Below are 19,573 nucleotides of genomic sequence, written 5' to 3'. Positions count from 1 at the left end.
AACCTCTTACAGGTTCTTAATTGCATATAGTGAGTCTTTTCGAAGTTTAATGTCAGTGAGTTGGCTTTAAACCATTTATTAATATCCATGAAAATATCATTAGCAGATCTTTCTAGAACTACACTTGACATACTATTTATTGCAATACTTGTGTCATCTGCAAACAAAACGAACTCTGCTTCTGGCAGTGTAACTGATGAGAGATCATTAATGTACACAAGAAAAAGCAATGGCCCTAAGATGGATCCTTGTGGGACACCACATGTAATTTCTTCCCATTCTGATGATGACTGATGACTTAATTCACTAGTCCCTTGCACTGACACCCTTTGTTTCCTGTTAGTGAGGTATGACTTGAACCATTTTGCAGCACTGCCTGTGACACCATAGAATTCTAATTTACTTAAAAGGATGTTGTGGTTCACACAATCAAATGCCTTTGACAAATCACAGAAAATACCTGCTGCTTGTAATTTGTTATTTAATGAATTAAGTACATTTTCACTGTAGGTGTAAATAGCCTTCTCGATATTAGAACCCTTCAGAAATCCAAACTGTGATCTTGATAATAGTGGTGTCTGTTCTGTCGTCCATGACCGACAGAACACCACACCTATCTATACAGATGTACTTTATAGTTTTGCTACTTCCAATTAACGAAGCGAAAGCACACTGCCTAAAGTACATTGCTACAAATTCCAAAAGATTCTTTTACATGCCAGGAAAATGTTCTCCCATATATCAGTTTGACACGTAAACAGTTAAAACAAAGTGCCACTAGTGGGGTTTCAACGCGGAACGTTTAGCACTACAACCTCACGCTCTACCAATTCACGCACGCGTTATCAACAAAACTATCACTCATAGATGCGCGTTTCCTGTGCTCCGTAATTCTGGTGTTACTTTTAACTACCGTTTACACATGTTCTATTGGACAACAGAAAATGTCACCAACGAAATCGTTGTTTTGGTTGATACTCTTACAACGTTTGTTACGGATCTGAGTGTCGCACATCTGGAGGTTTGGGTGTAAGAATATACGGAGGGCGAAGCATCTAAGATGCGCCACCCAAAGCATATCCAGAACGTGTAAATACGCTGCCTAATAAAAAAGTAAAGCACACAGAAGACATTGCTGATGTCAAAGTAATGTTGCACACGTAAATACCATCAGCATGCTTGTAAATGACTTGGGCTGCAATTCTGGGTGACTAGAGTTGTGTTTCTGATAGGTAGAATGGCCACCAGAGAGCATTAGTGCTGCTTGGTTACATATTGTTACTTGGCCTGGTTGGTATATAATGGATGAGAACACAATCATGTACACCTACCCTTCCCCTTCCCCCACCGTTTCCTCCTGGAGTGGCTCCTCTGGGCTTCCCCCATCTGCTCCATCTCCCCTCCTCACAATCTCCTCCCCTTCATTTCCTCCTGCCCCTCTGTGAGACACACTTGTGTGCTGCACCTGCTCCTGCTTCTCCCCCTGTTCCTGCTCATGCTCCTGCGCTCACTCCTGCCACTACTGCCCGTTGGGATGACTTTGTCCCCACTTGCCCTGCTACGGACGCCTCTGCTTCCCCTGCCCATGTCACTGCCTGCCGCGCCACAGTCGCCACCATGGAACATGCAACTACATCATACGAGGAGCCTGCCTACCATACCTCCCACTCTGACCCATCCCTCACCCCTCCCAGGCCACCCCATCAAAAAGGAACCAAACATCCAACTGCCGATCTCGCCTCCACTCCCTTCTCCAAGAAACCACTGGCCACCCCTCTTCCTTCTGATCCAACCATGGACACCAACCCTCCTCGCGCATCCCCAGCTCCCACCCTGCATACATTTGTCCTTTCCAACCCTGATACTGAATTCTTTGATGCCCACACCCTCACCCTCGAAATCTGCAAGTATATCCCCAGTGCTCCCATAGCTCAGCACATCCCCCACTGAGACTCTCTCCTTATCAGATCCATCTCTCCCTCTTTCCACACTGACCTCCTCCAGAAACTTCTATGTATCTCCTTTGGCCCCAATGCATATCTCACACCTTTCCTTACCTCCTCCTATACCCATCAGCCCCAGCCCCCTTGTTGCGCTGCTAACCCTCACCACCATTATCACCAGACTCACCTCAGGTTTTGCTAGAACTGAATGCCAATGCCACCCTGGAAATCCACTCAGCCTGATATTTCTATCAGAACTCTGGTCCTACCTACCTGATGCATGTGTTCACGGAGTCCACCTCCTCCACGTATCACCTCCTCACCCACAGAGCACTGATTTTCAACTGTCACCACCCTGTTGACCTCTCCCATTCCTCTCCTCAATCCTACTGTTGCCAAAGCTGTCTCCCCTACAATGACCACCTCATCAGAAACTACAAAAACACCCCCACCTGCTCCCCTTTAAAGCCTCCCACTTACTTAGACAGTGACCTAACCTCGCCTCTCCTCCTTCCTGCAACACCTGCAATGAACCCTACCCACCTACTCCTTCAAATGCAAGGCCAAACCTCCTCCCATCAACCCCATTCGCCCCCCTTGATCAGCACATCTACCTGAACAACATGCTCTACCCACCCCCTACAGCTGGAGACATCATCCAACTCCCAACCATCATTCTCCTGAATATCCAGCCCTTCTGATGCTCCTACATCCTCCAGCAGATCTCTCTTGCCACCTGCTCTGTCTTCCATTTGAATATCTACGCCACATACTTCCTCAACCGGGCCAACGTCACCTTCATCTGCCTAGACACCCTTGTTTAAGCTTCTCTCCTCCTCCCTCTGCTCCCTTCCACCTTCCCCCTCTGGCAAGCCAATGGTATCATCTCCTATACCTAAACATTCGCTTCCTCCCTGCCAACAAATACCTTTCCCTACCACCAAGTCGACTCCTTCGTCCTTAATTAAACCTTCCTCTAACCCCACCATGTTGTCCACATCTCTCCCTACCTCCTTCACTGCATGGACAATCCCTTTCCCCTAGCCCAAGGTGGGGTCAATATTGGCCACTTCAAGCATACCTTTGGCCTCAACCCCTGTCCAATGATCCAACTGATCACCTCGTCATCGGTGTCTTTTTTCCCTCCCTCACAATCGCCTGTTCCACTACCTATGTCCAAGCCACAGCTCTTCTCCCTTACAACTTCATCACCCATGTTAACTGGATCTTCTCCACCTATGCTATTGCTGCACACATCAACTTACACAGCTGTGACCCTGCCACCATCTGGCAGTGGCATCATTTCCTCATTACCCTACATGGTGGCCTTGTCCCCGCCTCAGTACACCCATCCTGAAAGTAACTCCACCCCTGATGTCATCCTCAGTAACCCCAACCATCTTGGTTATATTGCCACAGATGTCATCAACCCTATTGGTAGTGACCATCTCCCAGTCCTTCTCACCATCTCCTCAGCCCATTGGCCACCTCCTGTCCCCACCCTGCTGCCCCTAAAAGTCCATCCATGCCTACTGCCAAGCCAACTGGGATGTCTACAGGAAATCCATTGCCTCACATGTCTAAAGCCACCCACTTACCTCTCACCATCACACTGATTTCACCGATGTCTCGTCCTTCCTCCAGAAGACCATCACTGATTACGTGGAAACCCACATTCCTGCCAAATTTATCCACCCCAACTGCCCTGCTCTACCACCACAGGCCTTCCTTCATCTCTGCGAATCGCACAGGCTCTACCACTTCTTCCTCTGCACCTGTGATCACGATACACTCCTCCACAACCAACAATTACAACAACACACTCGCAACCTCTTCACACCAAGAAACGCTGGGACTGGTGCCAGACCTGTACATGACTCAACTCAACCCTTCCTGTCAACTTCCCCAAATACTGGCCTGCCTTCCACCACCTTAGAGGTAGCCATCCCGTCCCACAATACCCCCTTCTCCACAACAACTTCCCCTGCCCTGATAACGTCAGTAAGACTAACCATTTTGTTTCACACGTCTCTGAGGTCTTCTCCATTCCTGACGATCCTCAATTTAATTGTTGCCTCTTTCCCACAGTCCTTGAATGCTCCAACACCTCCATCCCACCACTCGCCCACAGTTTCCAGTACTTGTATCAGTTACCCCCTCAGAATAAACACTCCTATTACCACACATGTCAAACTAATACACCCCACCAAATGGAATACTGCCCCTGGTCACGACAGTGTCACCTACCACCTCTTCAAGGAATCCCCCAACCTCTTTCCTAGCTGTCCTTGTTACCTTGTAAAATGACACCCTTTCCACCATCGTTGATCCTGACCTGTGGAAGAATTCCAACATCCTGCTGTTTCCCCCTCCAAAAAAAGAAAAAAAAAAAGAAAAGAAAGACTGTCTTCTGACACCTCTTCCTTCCTATCTGCCTCACCTCCATGCTCAGTAAGATCTTCCAGTACATCATCTCTTGATGTATTCATCAACACCTCCTTCACCTTAACCAGTGTGGCTTCCAGCTGTCCTTCTCAACCAACAACCAGCTCCCTAACCTCACCAATCTTCTTTCTCTCCAACTGAACTCCTATCATTCCACTATCTTTGTTTCCCCTGACCTCCAGAACGTCTAGGACCATGTCTGGCATCCCGGGCTCCTCTTTAAACTCACTACCTTCACCCTACCTATCAATTTCGTCTGTATCATTGCCTCCTTCCTCTCCCATCGTCCCTCCTATATCAATATCCACAATACCAACTCCCATACATTCTATCCCACAAATCTGTTCGCCTCCTCCAATTTCCTGATGACACCGCCTTCTGGCTCTCTATTCTACCCTTCAACGGTCCCAAAATACCATTCAAACCATTGACCAGTTCACCACTTGGTGCAAATAGTGCCTCCTTTGCATCAACCCTTCCAAGGCCAAGGAAATGGAATAGAACTTCATGGGTTGAGGAGGCATGTGGAGTTATTTCAACACATGCACAGGTTCAGTTAGGAATGGTGTCATAAATCCATTATATCCTCTCTTGAGGCACACTGGCTCTCAACTGTTGTAAGTGGATGTCCTGGATACTGGCTGTTGGACAGGGTTGACTGAGACCATCACCTCACCTTGACTCCCCATCTCCTTACAATCCAACATAGAGCCCACAATAGACTCCACCTCCTGAAACTCCTGTCTGGCCAGACTTGGAGACTGCATCCTTCCACCATCCTTCACACCTACAAATTCTTGATCCATCCCATCTTTTGTTATGGCAGCATCACCTGGATTTCCGCCCCAGCCAGATACTATAAAGCCCTACAAATCCTCGAACACCATGCACTACACCTCGCTTTCCGTATCCGCCTCTCCATCTCCCACATGGATCCTCTATGACCTCATCTCCTTCCCACACTTTCTCCTTTTCCTTGAACACATCCACACCCTGTACATCATCTGCAGACTCCATCCTCCGCACCCCCTGGTGGTTCCTTTCCTCTCTACCCCAAGCCAGTTGCTGCACCTTTACCATTGTATCCTGCCATCCACCTCCGTTACCAATAAACCTTCTTTCACCTGCCCCTTCTGGATGATGAGCTTTTCCCTGATATCTAGCCCTCCTACCAACTCACCCTACGGTCCACAACATCTTCAGGGCTCCCACTCTCCTCCTTTTACCTTCCACTGAGCGGTTTTTCCTCCCTCCTGCGCCCCCTTCCTTTCCAGTGCCCCCTCTCATGGCTTTGAGCTCCCTCCTGACATGCCTTCCCTCTCCCTCTCTCCTGCCCCACCTGTCTCCTGCCCCTTGGTACGCCCCCTGACATCCTTGCCTTTCATCCCCCACTCTTCATCCTCCCTCCCCCACTGCACCCTCCTCTCCCCTATTTTCCCTCCTCTCAGGCCATCTCTCCCAGCAGCTTTCACTCTTTGTCATGTGTGCTCCATCTTGTGCAGTGGTTTTTTTTAAACTGTCTTCGTTCTGGTGTGGTTTAATACTGTGTCCAACTTTTAACTTGTGCATGTGAATTCAGTGTAGTTTTAAGTGCTCCATACACAGCCAACTGTGTTTTTTATGTAGACCTTTTTTAACTGTCCTACAATGAATGCGTCTGAGTAAGTATATGGTTTAACCCCCATTGTCTCCACTTGCTTATGTTTTTATGTTCCCCTCTTTATTGCCTTTTAGGTGTATCATTTTATCTTTTTATTTGTACTGTCACTCAGGTGAAGAGTGGCGGACTATGCTGCTGACAGCCCTCCCCGCTCCATATGGAGCCAGGGAATGATATGACAGTAAAGGGAAAAAAAATGGCCAGGTGTTGAGCAATCACTGTCAAGGACACGGGGATGCCGCACACTCATGTGAGACAGCGCTATCAACACCTGACAGCGTTTGACAGGGGCCTTACTGTGTTCTCCATTTGGCTGGTTAGTCAGATAATGCAGTATTCAGATTTCTGGGGCATTTTTGTATGACAATGGTCTGGTGTTGGACTACATGCCAACATGATGGCAGGCATCATGTTTGTCAATGTTCCAGATGATTACGTGTGACCACCACAAGGGAGGTTCGCCATACTGTGTGCCAAGCACATGTTACCCCATCAAATCTGCATCTGCCATTCGAGGCTACTCACAGAGTAGCAGCAACTGGGCTAGGGTATTATGTCCCATGTGTAGGCTGCCCTCAACAACAGAAAGCATTTAAAGTGGTACTGTGACCAAGAAGAGTGGAATGCTGATGAACTGCATCACATTGTGTTCAGCGATGGATTGTGGTTATGCACTACCTAGGAAGATCATCATTGGCGAGTATGGCGGCAACTTGACGAGAGGCCCCATCCTACCAATGTTTTGGATAGCCAGAGCGATGACTCCTGGCAACACAGTGTGGGCAGCCATTGTGTATGACATCAGATCACAGCTGGTAGTGACTGAGAGAATTGTGACAGTATAATGGTACACCACAGATATCCTGAATCCTCATGTTTTACCTTTCATGGGTCAGTATCATGGTGCCATCTTTCAGCAGGACAATGCTTGATAACACGTGACACCTGTCTCTATCAACTATCTGGATGGTGTTGAGGTACTCCTGCAGCCAGCAAGATCGCAGACCTATCCAGGATAGAACATGTCTGGTGCCATCTCGGACGTTAACCCTGCCCCGGGGCCAGTATCCAGGATGTCAAGAACCAATTACAGCAGTTGAGAGCCAGCTTGCCTCAAGGGAGGCTACAACGGCTTTATGACACCGTTCCTAACTGAATCAGTGCATGTATCCTGTAGATGGTTGCATCGTCATAGTCATAAGTGGTACCATAGTGCCAAATTGACTCGATTTTGTAATCACTGAAATAAATCCACACACCCTCTAAATCCATGAAGTTAACTTAATATCTGCACAACGACGATACTGACTTTGTCTTCAGCGACTTTACAGCAAGGCACTTGATCAAGTGCTAACAAGGTAACGGCGCCACAAACCACTGTACTGCGTTAGGAGTAGTGGTCTCACACGTGCCAGCCCTGCAGCAGCAAATGTGAGCAAGCAAATAACACAGATACAGTTCGTGTGTTTTCGCACCTGTGATTGTTTCAAAGCCCACAGTAATGCAGCCTCTAATGATGCGATTCTTGAAAAACTGGCGCCGCACCTTGACAGGTGAGGGTCATTCACTACTAATCCTCTTCTTTCACCCAGTGAGGATTTTCACCTGCCCAGTAGTGCATATTGAAATGACTGATTTGCTTTTGGTCTGCATTGTGCATTGAAAACTTTGCAAATTCCGTATTCACTACTGAAAAACTCTAACCGATTTTAAATGTCATTGCCATGGAGCTGCTGATGGATTCAAATTTGGGAAAGACGAAATACGTTGGAATATATTAGTGGCTGATCCCACTTCCACAGTTAAGCTGCCTGTGGTTTCCATAGTATCGCTGCTAACATGTTATTTGCATTTTTTTTTCGTCAATTACTTTTGCTCTTGATTAACATGTTACATTGTCCGTCACATAATTTGGCAGCTATTAAATTTAAAAATTACTTCTGTACGTCAGAAAATTCTCCACATTATCCACTATATCTGGGTGAAAACCGAAGCTCAATACATATCCTCTTTCTTGAAGTGTCTTAACTGCCTCTCCGTGTATAGAGAGCACTTATCACGAGTAGCACACCCCCATTAAAGGCAGCCCTTAATCACTATGCAAAGAAAATGCCTGAGGAATAGCTACAATGGACAAAACGAGTAGAAAGGTGTAATCGACACTCATGCCCAGTTCACAACCAGTAGTATATGGCTCTGAGCACTATGGGACTCAACTGCTGAGGTTATTAGTCCCCTAGAACTTAGAACTAGTTAAACCTAACTAACCTAAGGACATCACAAACATCCATGCCCGAGGCAGGATTCGAACCTGCGACCGTAGCGGTCTTGCGGTTCCAGACTGCAGCGCCTTTAACCGCACGGCCACTTCGGCCGGCAACCAGTAGTATATGAAATAAACTTAGCGTCTTATCTTCCGCTTGGAATGAGGTGACATAGGAGGGAATCTGCTTCTCCTGATGCATTCGTACTCATTACATCACGCTGTAGTTTAACTACTACACACACAAACGAAATTCACACTTCTGCAGTATGATTTAAACTACAATACGTGTATCTTGTACATGTGTATATCCATACGCAAGACTTGTGTCATAGACAACTGCTGAAAATATTTTTCCGTAACTGATGACAGTAGTTCAGTACAAATAATATCAACAGGAACTCCTGAGATGGGGCAGTCGCTGCTAGCATTCAAGTTATTTGCCAATAACGAGACTTCCGTGTTATTGGTGTGTCATGTGACGACCAACAAGTCGTCTGATTGGTTTTTGATGAAAGTATGCAGGAATGCTGCTCTATTAGCTGTCGATCGAGACTCAGAAAGCCACCTTACGTGCACGACGAATTTTTCCGACGTTGGAACAGTCCTTTACATTGAATTTTGGATTGATTTCGGAAGTCGTTAATACAGAAGAACTTCTGCTTTTTTTCGTAAAATACGAATAACTCCCGCAATGAATCAGTATGTATGGGCATATCGACGACATGAAATAAAAAAGCGTACATGACATAAAACAATCACTGCAATGATATGCAATATTTATTAAATATGCCCTCCTCCTGGATGCTACATCTTTTAAAACAACATTAGCGTGAGACATTAATGCCGTTTTACTGTAACTGCAACCGAATTCTTAAGCTGTAGTAATCTGTTCGTGAAGCTGTTGATCCCGTGTCATCGCATCGCAGAACAGCTTTTCGGAACCACAGTTCGTTTAGAATGAACGCACTGTAATAGTCAGATGCACAGCTTCCACAGTTTCACGTCGAGCAAAAAAGTATTGCAAAAGTGAGATAGTTAGGAATGAAACTTCATCGGAGATTAAAAATGTATGCAGGATCAGGATTGTGGCCAGAGGTTTGCTTTTTGCGGACGATCTTGTCACCCATCGCGCTATCTTCGCAAGGCCACTTGCCTCCTGTTTCCAGTTAGTTCGAAAAGTTGTAGCAGGTAGGTACTGGTAAAACTAAAGGCCAGTGATCGGGCTACATTCATACCCGGGTAGTGAGAACATTACCATCATTACATTCAGAGTTCTAGGTTCGAGTATCAGTAAAGCACAGGCTGTTAATTTGCTACGAAGCTTCACAATAGCGTGTATGGCGCACAGAGTAAAAGCTACATAACTGCGTAGGTGGAGAAGGAATAAATTAGGGCTTGTTTACAACAAGATCACTTGAATTTTAAGAGGGTCTATTCCTGCTGAAATACCTGTAGAAGATAGAGAAGTGCCCTAAATCTGTTTACCAATGCTGCTCTAGTAAGAAACCTTTAGACCAAAACCGGTTCGTTTCGGTTCTGCCTCTGACGTAGTCCACACACCCAGTAACCTAACAGCAACAGTTTCAGTTGTTATGAAAAATAAGCTGCTCTGAGTCCATTCACCTTGCTGCAAAACGTCTAATATTCATTCTAATTATCACCGAGAGTAATTACGCTAATAGATATTGTATTTTACGATTTATGGCAGAAAACCACGAACGTAATAGCTGTTAGCATTGCACTACAATTCCTGCGCCACGAGAGCGACGATGACGACGCTCTAACCTAAATGCTGAGTCCTAACTCTCTCTTGGTCGCGCAGGTTAAGTACTTAGCACTGTTCCTGTGTTTTTTAACTTGGTGTTTTTCATTGACCTAACGTCTTGTGTTGGTTCATATGAAACGTATTTAGCGTAGTTTTGCTACGTCAGTAGATTACTGCCGAATCAGGTCGGACTAGGAAGTGGTCCGCGCCGCGAGAACGCGCAGCGAAGTGTAGGCCCGCAAGATGGCGTCGACGCTACTAGCCCAGTCAAAGAAGACCAAAAAATGTCGTCTGGGAAAAAATTTCCTGTCGGCGTAAATTTTTGTACAACGTTAGAGGGGAGTGTCATCAACAACATACTAAAAATCGAGACCGGTGGGGTGTGAATATGGAGTGTGGGAACCTGTAGAAGTCACATTTTTGGGTTTTTCTAAAGCATCTAGAAAATCACGTTATCTCTAGAATTAATAGTTCCGCGTTGCAGAGTGCAGAGGACTGTAAAATTGCAAATTATTAAAAATACTGTTTAAATGGTATAAAAATGACGTCTACTGTTACATGAAATGGGTTAAGAACAAATATTAAATGCGTGTACCACATTTAAGTGCAGTAAAACCATATTGAGGGATAAATTTTTTTCTGGGTTCGTAACAGGGTGGGGAGTGAAGGTTAGAAGCGTAAGGAAAAGTAGGTTGTCGGATTGTGGTCATGCATGTCTCTCCTTCATACGTCTGCAAAATTAAGAGTGAGCTAGCAGTTCCCCAGTCGTTCTACCGCACTACGTCACAGAAAGCAATTACAGGATATTTCAGAAAGTTATATCAATCATTCCTCAGCTCGCCTTATGATTCGCTGCCGACACAGTGCGCAGACTCGCCAGGGTGTGTTTTTTCTAAAAACGTTTATTAACAGTACATCGAATACAGATATGAACTACCGATAATACAAACGCAAGTGACTCATGTTGACATAATCTATATAAATTTCTACACTATGTGAAATACGGTTTTATAATCAGTGGCTGCGAGCTGCTTAATTTGTAAGTATGATGTTGGCGCTGACCTATGTACTGTTGATGGGAAAGGGACTGGTTTGGCAAATGGGATATCTTGTTGCTGTCTATCGTTGACAGCATGTTGTAGGACCATGTAGCCTAGTTGTAGTCACGCGGTGGTGAGTTAATGAATGACCAGGAAGTTACTGTGCACCTTTCACCATTAATTGTGTTACTGGTGGGCTGATTGAGCCTCTTCCATTCGGGAACGAATGGCAGTGGTACAGGGGGGCTGCACTGAGTGAAGCCACTTACCAAATTGGTTAATATGGCTCTGAGCACTATGGGACTTAACTTCTGAGGTCATCAGTCCCCTAGAACTTAGAACTACTTAAACCTAACTAACCTAAGGACATCACACACATCCATGACCGAGGCAGGATTCGAACCTGCGGTCGCGCGATTCCAGGCTGTAGCTCCTAGAACCGCTCGGCCACCCCGGCCGGCAGCCACTTACCGAACACCCACAGTGTATGTTTGTTTTGTTTTGTTATTGTTTTAGGAAGCAAAAACAACTACGGTCAAACACGCACATGTCAGAACCGTAGAACACTAAGAAGAAAAAAAATGGGCGTCAATATGTCTGACGGAATGGGCCTGATCATATTTAAATCTAGAACATTAATCTACTGTGATGCATTGCCTGACTTGAGTTGAAATATCTTAAGTTGCGTAACACCTAGGTGACCTACGTCAGTTGAAGCCTCTGGGCATCTTCAGATGTTGGGAGAGTTTTGGCTGGGGTGATGTGTTTGATACTCTCAAGCTGTGAAAAGTGTTCCACCCACTGATAATGGAGACAATGAAGTCGGTACTGTCGGCTACATACGAGGTGCATTCAAGTTCTAAGGCCTCCGATTTGCTTTCTCCGGACTGGAAAGAGATAGAAACATGCGCATTGTTTTAAATTGAGGCCGCGTTCATTGTCAATACGTCCCAGAGATGGCAGCACCGTACGGCAGATGGAATTTTACCGCCAGCGGCGAGAATGAGAACTGTTTTAAATACTTAAAATGGCGACGTTTTCCTTACTTGAATAGCGTGCAATCATTCGTTTTCTGAATTTGCGTGGTATGAAACCAATTGAAATTCATCGACAGTTGAAGGAGACATGTGGTGATGGAGTTATGGATGTGTCGAAAGTGCGTTCGTGGGTGCGACAGTTTAATGAAGGCAGAACATCGTGTGACAACAAACCGAAACAACCTCGGGCTTGCACAAGCCGGTCTGACGACATGATCGAGAAAGTGGAGAGAATTGTTTTGGGGGATCGCCGAATGACTGTTGAACAGATCGCCTCCAGAGTTGGCATTTCTGTCGGTTCTGTGCACACAATCCTGCATGACGACCTGAAAATGCGAAAAGTGTCATCCAGGTGGGTGCCACGAATGCTGACGGACGACCACATGGCTGCCCGTGTGGCATGTTGCCGAGCAATGTTGACGCGCAACGACAGCACGAATGGGACTTTCTTTTCATCGGTTGTGACAATGGATGAGACGTGGATGCCATTTTTCAATCCAGAAAAAAAGCGCCAGTCAGCTCAATGGAAGCACACAGATTCACCGCCACCAAAAAAATTTACAGTAACCGCCAGTGCTGAAAAAATCATGGTGTCCGTGTTCTGGGACAGCGAGGGCGTAATCCTTACCCATTGCGTTCCAAAGGGCACTATGGTAACAGGTGCATCCTACGAAAATGTTTTGAAGAACCAATTCCTTCCTGCACTGCAACAAAAACGTCCGGGAAGGGCTGCGCGTGTGCTGTTTCACCAAGACAACGCACCCGCACATCGAGCTAATGTTACGCAACAGTTTCTCCGTGATAACAACTTTGAAGTGATTCCTCATGCTCCCTACTCACCTGAACTGGCTCCTAGTGACTTTTGGGTTTTTCCAACAATGAAAGTCACTCTCCGTGGCCGCACATTCACCAGCCGTGCTGCTATTGCCTCAGCAATTTTCCAGTGGTCAAAACAGACTCCTAAAGAAGCCTTCGCCGCTGCCATGGAATCATGGCGTCAGCGTTGTGAAAAATGTGTACGTCTGCAGGGCGATTACGTCGAGAAGTAACGCCAGTTTCATCGATTTCGGGTGAGTAGTTAATTATAAAAAAAATCGGAGGCCTTAGAACTTCAATGCACCTCGTATTGACAGCATGTTACTCTTGGGGCAGGCTCTTCAGTGCGGTACGCAGCGACAGCCCCAAACGTTGAGCTTTTTACTTAATAGCCCTTGTACCAACTGCAAACCAATAAACTGAAAATATCTCCATTATACAAACACGAGCTCAGTGAAGGTATTTTGTTTGCTCATGTGAGACAACTGGACAGGAAATTCTGGGGAAATCTGTAAACTCAAAAGCGAGGTGCACTCGTTGTAGGGGAAATTGCCTTTTCTGGAAGAAAACTACAACTACCGTACAGAACTACCAACGAGGGGAACACGTCAACTACCATAACCCGATTTCTCAGAAACTTCACTCAGTGGAGGATGGGTCAAAATAAGCGAACAGGTGTCTCGGCTTACCTGTAGATACTTGACTGTTTCTGAGCAAACGACTGTCCGAGTTGCCGATGCAATTTAAATGCCTCTTAGCGCAACCGGTTACTGTTTTTTTTTTATTTTTTTACTTATCTACCGATGTCCGAACGTTCCTTATCGAATTAGCGGATATAAGGGTGTTGTATTAATTGTGAAATTAGAATAAGTGCAATACATTTATTATATAATTGTGGTGTGCGTACTGTATGACCTTCGGTACACACACCATCAGATTATTTGACTTGTCGCTCTAACAAAGTAGGCGAGTGTCAGCAATATGTCTCGTGGTCTTATTGTGGTATGTTTATCTTCTGCAGTCAGGTCAGACGATAGAAATGCCACTTGCACGCTTAGAGTAGCAGATTGACGGTGACCAATTTTAAACAGAACTTGAATAATTCTCACACACATTTATTAAAATAATAAAAATCATAAACCTTACTTAACTTGATTCTGGATGCTATTTACAATTGACAATCTGAAGTTCCTTTGGTCTTGGTACGTTAATCTTATTCTCACATATCTCTAATACTTGACAAAGTGTCTATTCATTTCTCTTCATGGCTATGTACAGGAATATGATAATCTTATTAGGCACAGACTGAAACTTGATTATAGACTAATGCAGACTAATGCAGACTGATGCAGACTGATGCTGACTGACTAATCGGAGGTCTGTACACTGGTTAGAATACCTCGATCGTTCAGGTATCACTGCGCGAGTGTGATCCGCGAGGAGAAAAGGTTCTACATTAGCAGCAATTTTACTGGCTGCGTTACATATTAATACGCGGATCGGCGGAAGCAGATTTTGGTCCGTCTCTAAGACAGCGCCATCTCGTAGTGCGGAGACAGACGAGAGCTGCACCTACGCTGTTGTGCTTAGCGTGGCGCGCTCTATTGTGAAAGTTGTGTATGCGCTGACTATGCGGAACTATGTACACAACAATAATATATATATGTATATGTATTGTATTTTCAAGAGTTTCAGTTTTTTTAAATTCTCATACTCTCATTATCTTTCATTCTAATATCAATCTTCAGGTTAATATTTATATTTTATTCTGATGTTTATTGTTCAGGAAGATTTGGTGCATTCCCTACGATTACACCCATCGCAGAAACATTAGAAACATAGAAGTTTGGAGCACCATGAGCATCGCGTGAAGGCAGGTTTGCCACAGTGATATTTCTTCATATGAATCTCACTCGGGAAAGAAACGTCGTTAACATTACTGAAAATGTTAGGCGCGTCCAATAATTTCGCGGTAAACCTCACATAACCGATCACTTTACCGAAAACTGTCACTTGAAATTCATTATGAATCGAGATATACTACAGTAATTTCACCGAAAACAATCTCAATATCTTTTTCTCATTCATTCTTTGTTTCTTTTATTTATTCACCAGACATACAATTAGTAAACGAATAATAACAAAGTAATTTCAATATAAATTACAAAAAATTCGTGTAATAATCTTCTACGGATATGGGTAGATAAATGGAAAGCTAAAATAAATATAAAAATCGCCTCTCGAACATGGAGTGCAAAAGTATGAAGCCGCGACATTGCCAACACTGCGGCTGAACTTCTTGTTCGCTATGAGTCACATAAAGTACGTCGAAAACTTTGTCGGTCGTTTTCTCAGAGACAGTTGAATATCTGCGGATAAGCCGAGACGTGTTCGCTTATTTTGACCCCACTTCTACTGAGCGACGTTTCTGGGAAATCCAGTTATGGCACTTGCCATGTTCTCCTCGTAAGAATTTCCCCAGAAGCAGTGTAGAACAGTACGCAGAGACTTATACATATTTTGTTCACACGCGTTTCTTGCTTTAGTACTATCAGTAATTCATATCTGTACTCCGTGGAACGTTAACACACTTTGTAGGAAACCCCAACCCCAAGGCATGCCGGCACACTCCGTCGTCAATGATTCATAAGGCGAGATGCGGAAGGGTTGGTATAATTTGTGAAACACCCTGTATTTGCATTTGGTGATGTAGTGCGGTGGAGAGAATGGGGAATGGCCTGTTTGCACTTCATTTTGCATTTTCTGAAAGAGGGAAGTGTATAACCACTATCTGGTGAGCTACCTTCCCTCGTGCTTCTACCGTCCATCCCCCGGCTTGCAACTATTTTAAACCCCCAGAACACAATTTGTCCATTAATACGGCTCTACTGTATTTATATTTGGTACAAACATTTATTATTTGTTCTTGATCCACCTTATTTAACTATGCACATTAATTTGATACCATTAAAACACTACTTTTAAAAATATACGGTTTTCTATCCCCTGCAACGTGGAAACTATTAGTCCTAGAGAAGACAATAATAGAACCTTATTTGTAGGAAATTTAGTGTAATTTAATTTTACACTGGGAAACATTTTCACTAGAGGTCGCGGTTTTCAAATTATTCACGGAAAACGTAAACTTTTACTTTTATACGCCTCTACTCCTCCACGGTCACATCCCACCGATCAGGATTTTTATTATGCCAGTCCCCCTCCTACCACTGTATAGAAATTAGCGACTACTCGTATTTTTCCTCTAATTTTCCTTCGCTGACTGGGCTATACTGTATGAAGTGCCATCACCCACTTACTACACTAACAGTGAGACGGCTTATGCTCGCCGCACGGACTTGTGTGCACAGGTCACTTTCCTCTTTCACGTGGATCTCGCCCCTCTGACAGCAGATGTCTCGTGGCCCAACCATAATACCAGGCAGAGTGAAGCAGTCTGCAAGGTGAAAACGTACCATGTGTTTGCTATAGAAGTACCACTTGATTTTATGACATTTATGTGTATTACTATTTGTAATGCCGCTGCGTAATTATGCAGTTATTTACTCCATATGACGAAGAATAACAAGAAATTGGGACACAGGTTTAATGCAAACTGGAGGAAAAGTCTTCACACTTGGTTGCAACGCTGTTTCGTCCATTACATGATACGCAACAATTTATTGTACTTCACCTGTGTCACTCCTGAGGTGAAAAGAAAACTCAGACACACCCCTCCAAGAGCGATGTTGCTATAAGTAAACGAGAAATCGATTTCCTAGACAACCGATCACGAAATTTGGGGACCTAAACACACGTCTGAAAAGCGACAATCAACGGAAAGGAGCTACAAGCACCACAGAATATTTCTTGGTTTCTTGGTCAAGAGAGAACCATTTGCCGTACTTGACGCCACATTTTCCGTGCTGATTGCTGTCTCCGTTTGTTGAAAACAAACGGAAATTAATGTTAATCTGCACAATAAGCGTTAATCATACCAACTATAAAAATCCTACCGTCTGGAAGTTTCGATGCAAGCCAACTCATATAATATCATTTACCTGTATGCCAATAGAAGGAATATATAGGTTGGAAGGACTTCAGGGGTAACAATGACAATCAGGATGTGGTACAAAGTGGATGAGAGATGAGAGACAGCAAGAAAATTTGGTAACTATGGGGATGCCTATTGTATTACTCGTCATCCTATCTTACGGCGTGTGCTAGCTGTTTCTATGTTCTAAAGCAAGTGGATGACAGCTGGTATAGGATTACTCAAAACAAAGCAGCGTACTTCAGTATCACCTCTTCGGCTGTTTCGCAGATTATGGACGACCGGTGGGAGACCGAAGTGACGGAGTACGGCGCGATAAACATTACGGGTTTCCGGATCGTGGACAACACCAGGCAGAACGTGCGCGACTTCCTGGACAGCTGGAGGAAGGTGGACCTCGGCACGGCTGCAAGAACAAGTCGTGACTCTATATCGGTGAGTACTTCACAGCGGTCTTGAGTTGTCAACACTGTCTACAATCAGTGAAGTGGCTGTAGATATATCATAGTGAAACTGTGGCTGTCAATAGACATTTGTGTATTCAATAACGATGTTCGTTACCAGACAGACGAAACTCTTGACAGGAGTACATTCATATGCAGTTGGATAATATATTGGGCAGATGGTGCTGCTGTCGCCTGTAGAGTAGTTTACTGCGGTTTTTAACTAGTAAGTGGTCTAAAAAACACACAAACAAAACAAGTTTGTCACGCCAAGGGGGCATCAAGTTAATACGAAGTACACAGCGTCCAATCTTGCTAATTGCATCATTTCGGAGAGGAAGAGAATCACAAGTTTCTTCGGATGTGTTATACACCTAGCTACAGTCACTGATTAATAATTAGATACGGAAAAACAACAAAATTGCGGAGGTGTTCATTGCTGATTTTCACTAGCTGCTACAAATAATGCCAGATACTTTATATCGAACTTAGACCGTACGATTTAGCGACCACTTCCAGATGTGATTTTGTGTATACGTTATACGTGTTCGTCAAGGAATGTATCTCTATTTCTGCAGCCCTGTGAAAATGGCTGTTGTCGTTTTGGAAGACGACACAGTGTCCTCACCATGAAAATGTAGAAGAAAGGGAAATACTTGGTCACCGAGAAGGTTGAAATAAACATCCTGTTTCGTGTTCCAGATAACTTGAATGAGTGTCCCCAAGTAGCGGTAGGAAAATCACTCCAAAACATCACAGAACCACCCACTGGGGAGGGGGAAGCGGGCTGGAAGGGTTTGTGACAGGATGGGCATCCAGCCATATCCAAAAATTAACTTGTCGACCCCATAAAGATACAAGAAGAAAAGACGACTTGTAAGTAACAATGCGATTCAGAACTACCTCATCGCTTTGGGATGCAGAATTTACCGACCCCTCATCAATTCGCGCCAGAAGATACAAGTATTAACACAGCTGCAGAAATACAGTGCAAGCTTAAGTGACGAAAAATGGCGCCAGGATTTATTATTCATTATATACTGACGTGACAAAAAGTATGTTATAGCGATATGCACATACAGATGGCGGTAGTGTCGCGTACACGAGGTATAAAAGAGCAGTGCATTGGCAGAACCATATTTGACCTCACGTGATTCATGTGAAAAGTTTCCGACGTGATTATGACCGTACGTCGGGAACTGACAGATTTTGAACGCCGGAATCCGCAGAGTCAAGAGTGTGCCGAGAATACCAAGTTTCAGACATCACCTCTCACCACGGACAACGCATTCGGCGGCGGCCATCAGTTAATGACGGAGAGCAGCGCCGTTTGCGTAGAGTTGTCAGTGCTACCAGACAATAACATTGCGTGAAATAGCCGCGGATATCAATCTGAGACGCATGACGAACGTATCGATTAGGACAGTGTAGCGAAATTTGATGTTAATGGGATATGGCAGTAGAAGATCGACGAGAGTCCCTTTTGCTAACAGCACGAGATCGACTGCAGCGCCTCTTCTTGTTTCGCGACCCTACACGACTAGAAAACCGTAGCCTACTCAGATGAGTCCCGATTTCAATTAGTAAGAGCTTATGGTAGAGAGTGTGGCGCACACCCCACGAAGACGTGAACCCGAATCATCAACAAGCACTGTGCAAACTGGTGGTGGCTCGACAGTGGTGTGGTCTGTCTTTGCGCGGAATGGATCCTCTAGACCAACTGGAGCCATCATTGGCTGTAAATGGCTATGTTCGACTGCTTGGAGACCATTTGTAGCCTTTCATGGACTTCATCGTGCCAAACAATGATGGAATTTTTATGGGTGACAATGCACCATATCACCGGGCCACATTTCTTCGCGACTGATTTGAAGAACATTTTGGACAGTTGGAGCAAAGTACTTGACTACCCATATCGTCCGACATGGATCCTGCCGATCATGTAAGGGACATAATCAAGAGGTAGTTTGTGCACAAAATTCCCCACCTGCAACACTTTCGCAGCTACGGACGGCCATAGAGGCAGCATCGATCATTATTTCTGCAGCGAACTTCCAACATCTTGTTGAATCCATGCCATGTCGAGGTGCTGCACTGCTTTGGGGAA

General features: G+C 44.8%; 1 protein-coding gene across 1 annotated transcript in view; it reads left to right on the top strand.

Moving 5' to 3' along the window:
* LOC126259553 (glutamate receptor 1-like) overlaps positions 1-19,573 on the top strand; it is a 412,783-nt gene that overhangs the window by 292,395 nt on the left and 100,815 nt on the right. The window contains exon 7 of the mRNA XM_049956438.1: positions 17,294-17,458. Coding sequence (XP_049812395.1) covers positions 17,294-17,458 — 165 coding nt within the window. The remainder of the gene's footprint in view (positions 1-17,293; positions 17,459-19,573) is intronic.

Source organism: Schistocerca nitens, chromosome 5, assembly GCF_023898315.1.
Source record: "Schistocerca nitens isolate TAMUIC-IGC-003100 chromosome 5, iqSchNite1.1, whole genome shotgun sequence".
Classification (NCBI taxonomy): domain Eukaryota; kingdom Metazoa; phylum Arthropoda; class Insecta; order Orthoptera; family Acrididae; genus Schistocerca; species Schistocerca nitens.
This window is presented reverse-complemented; position numbering and strand designations above follow the sequence as displayed.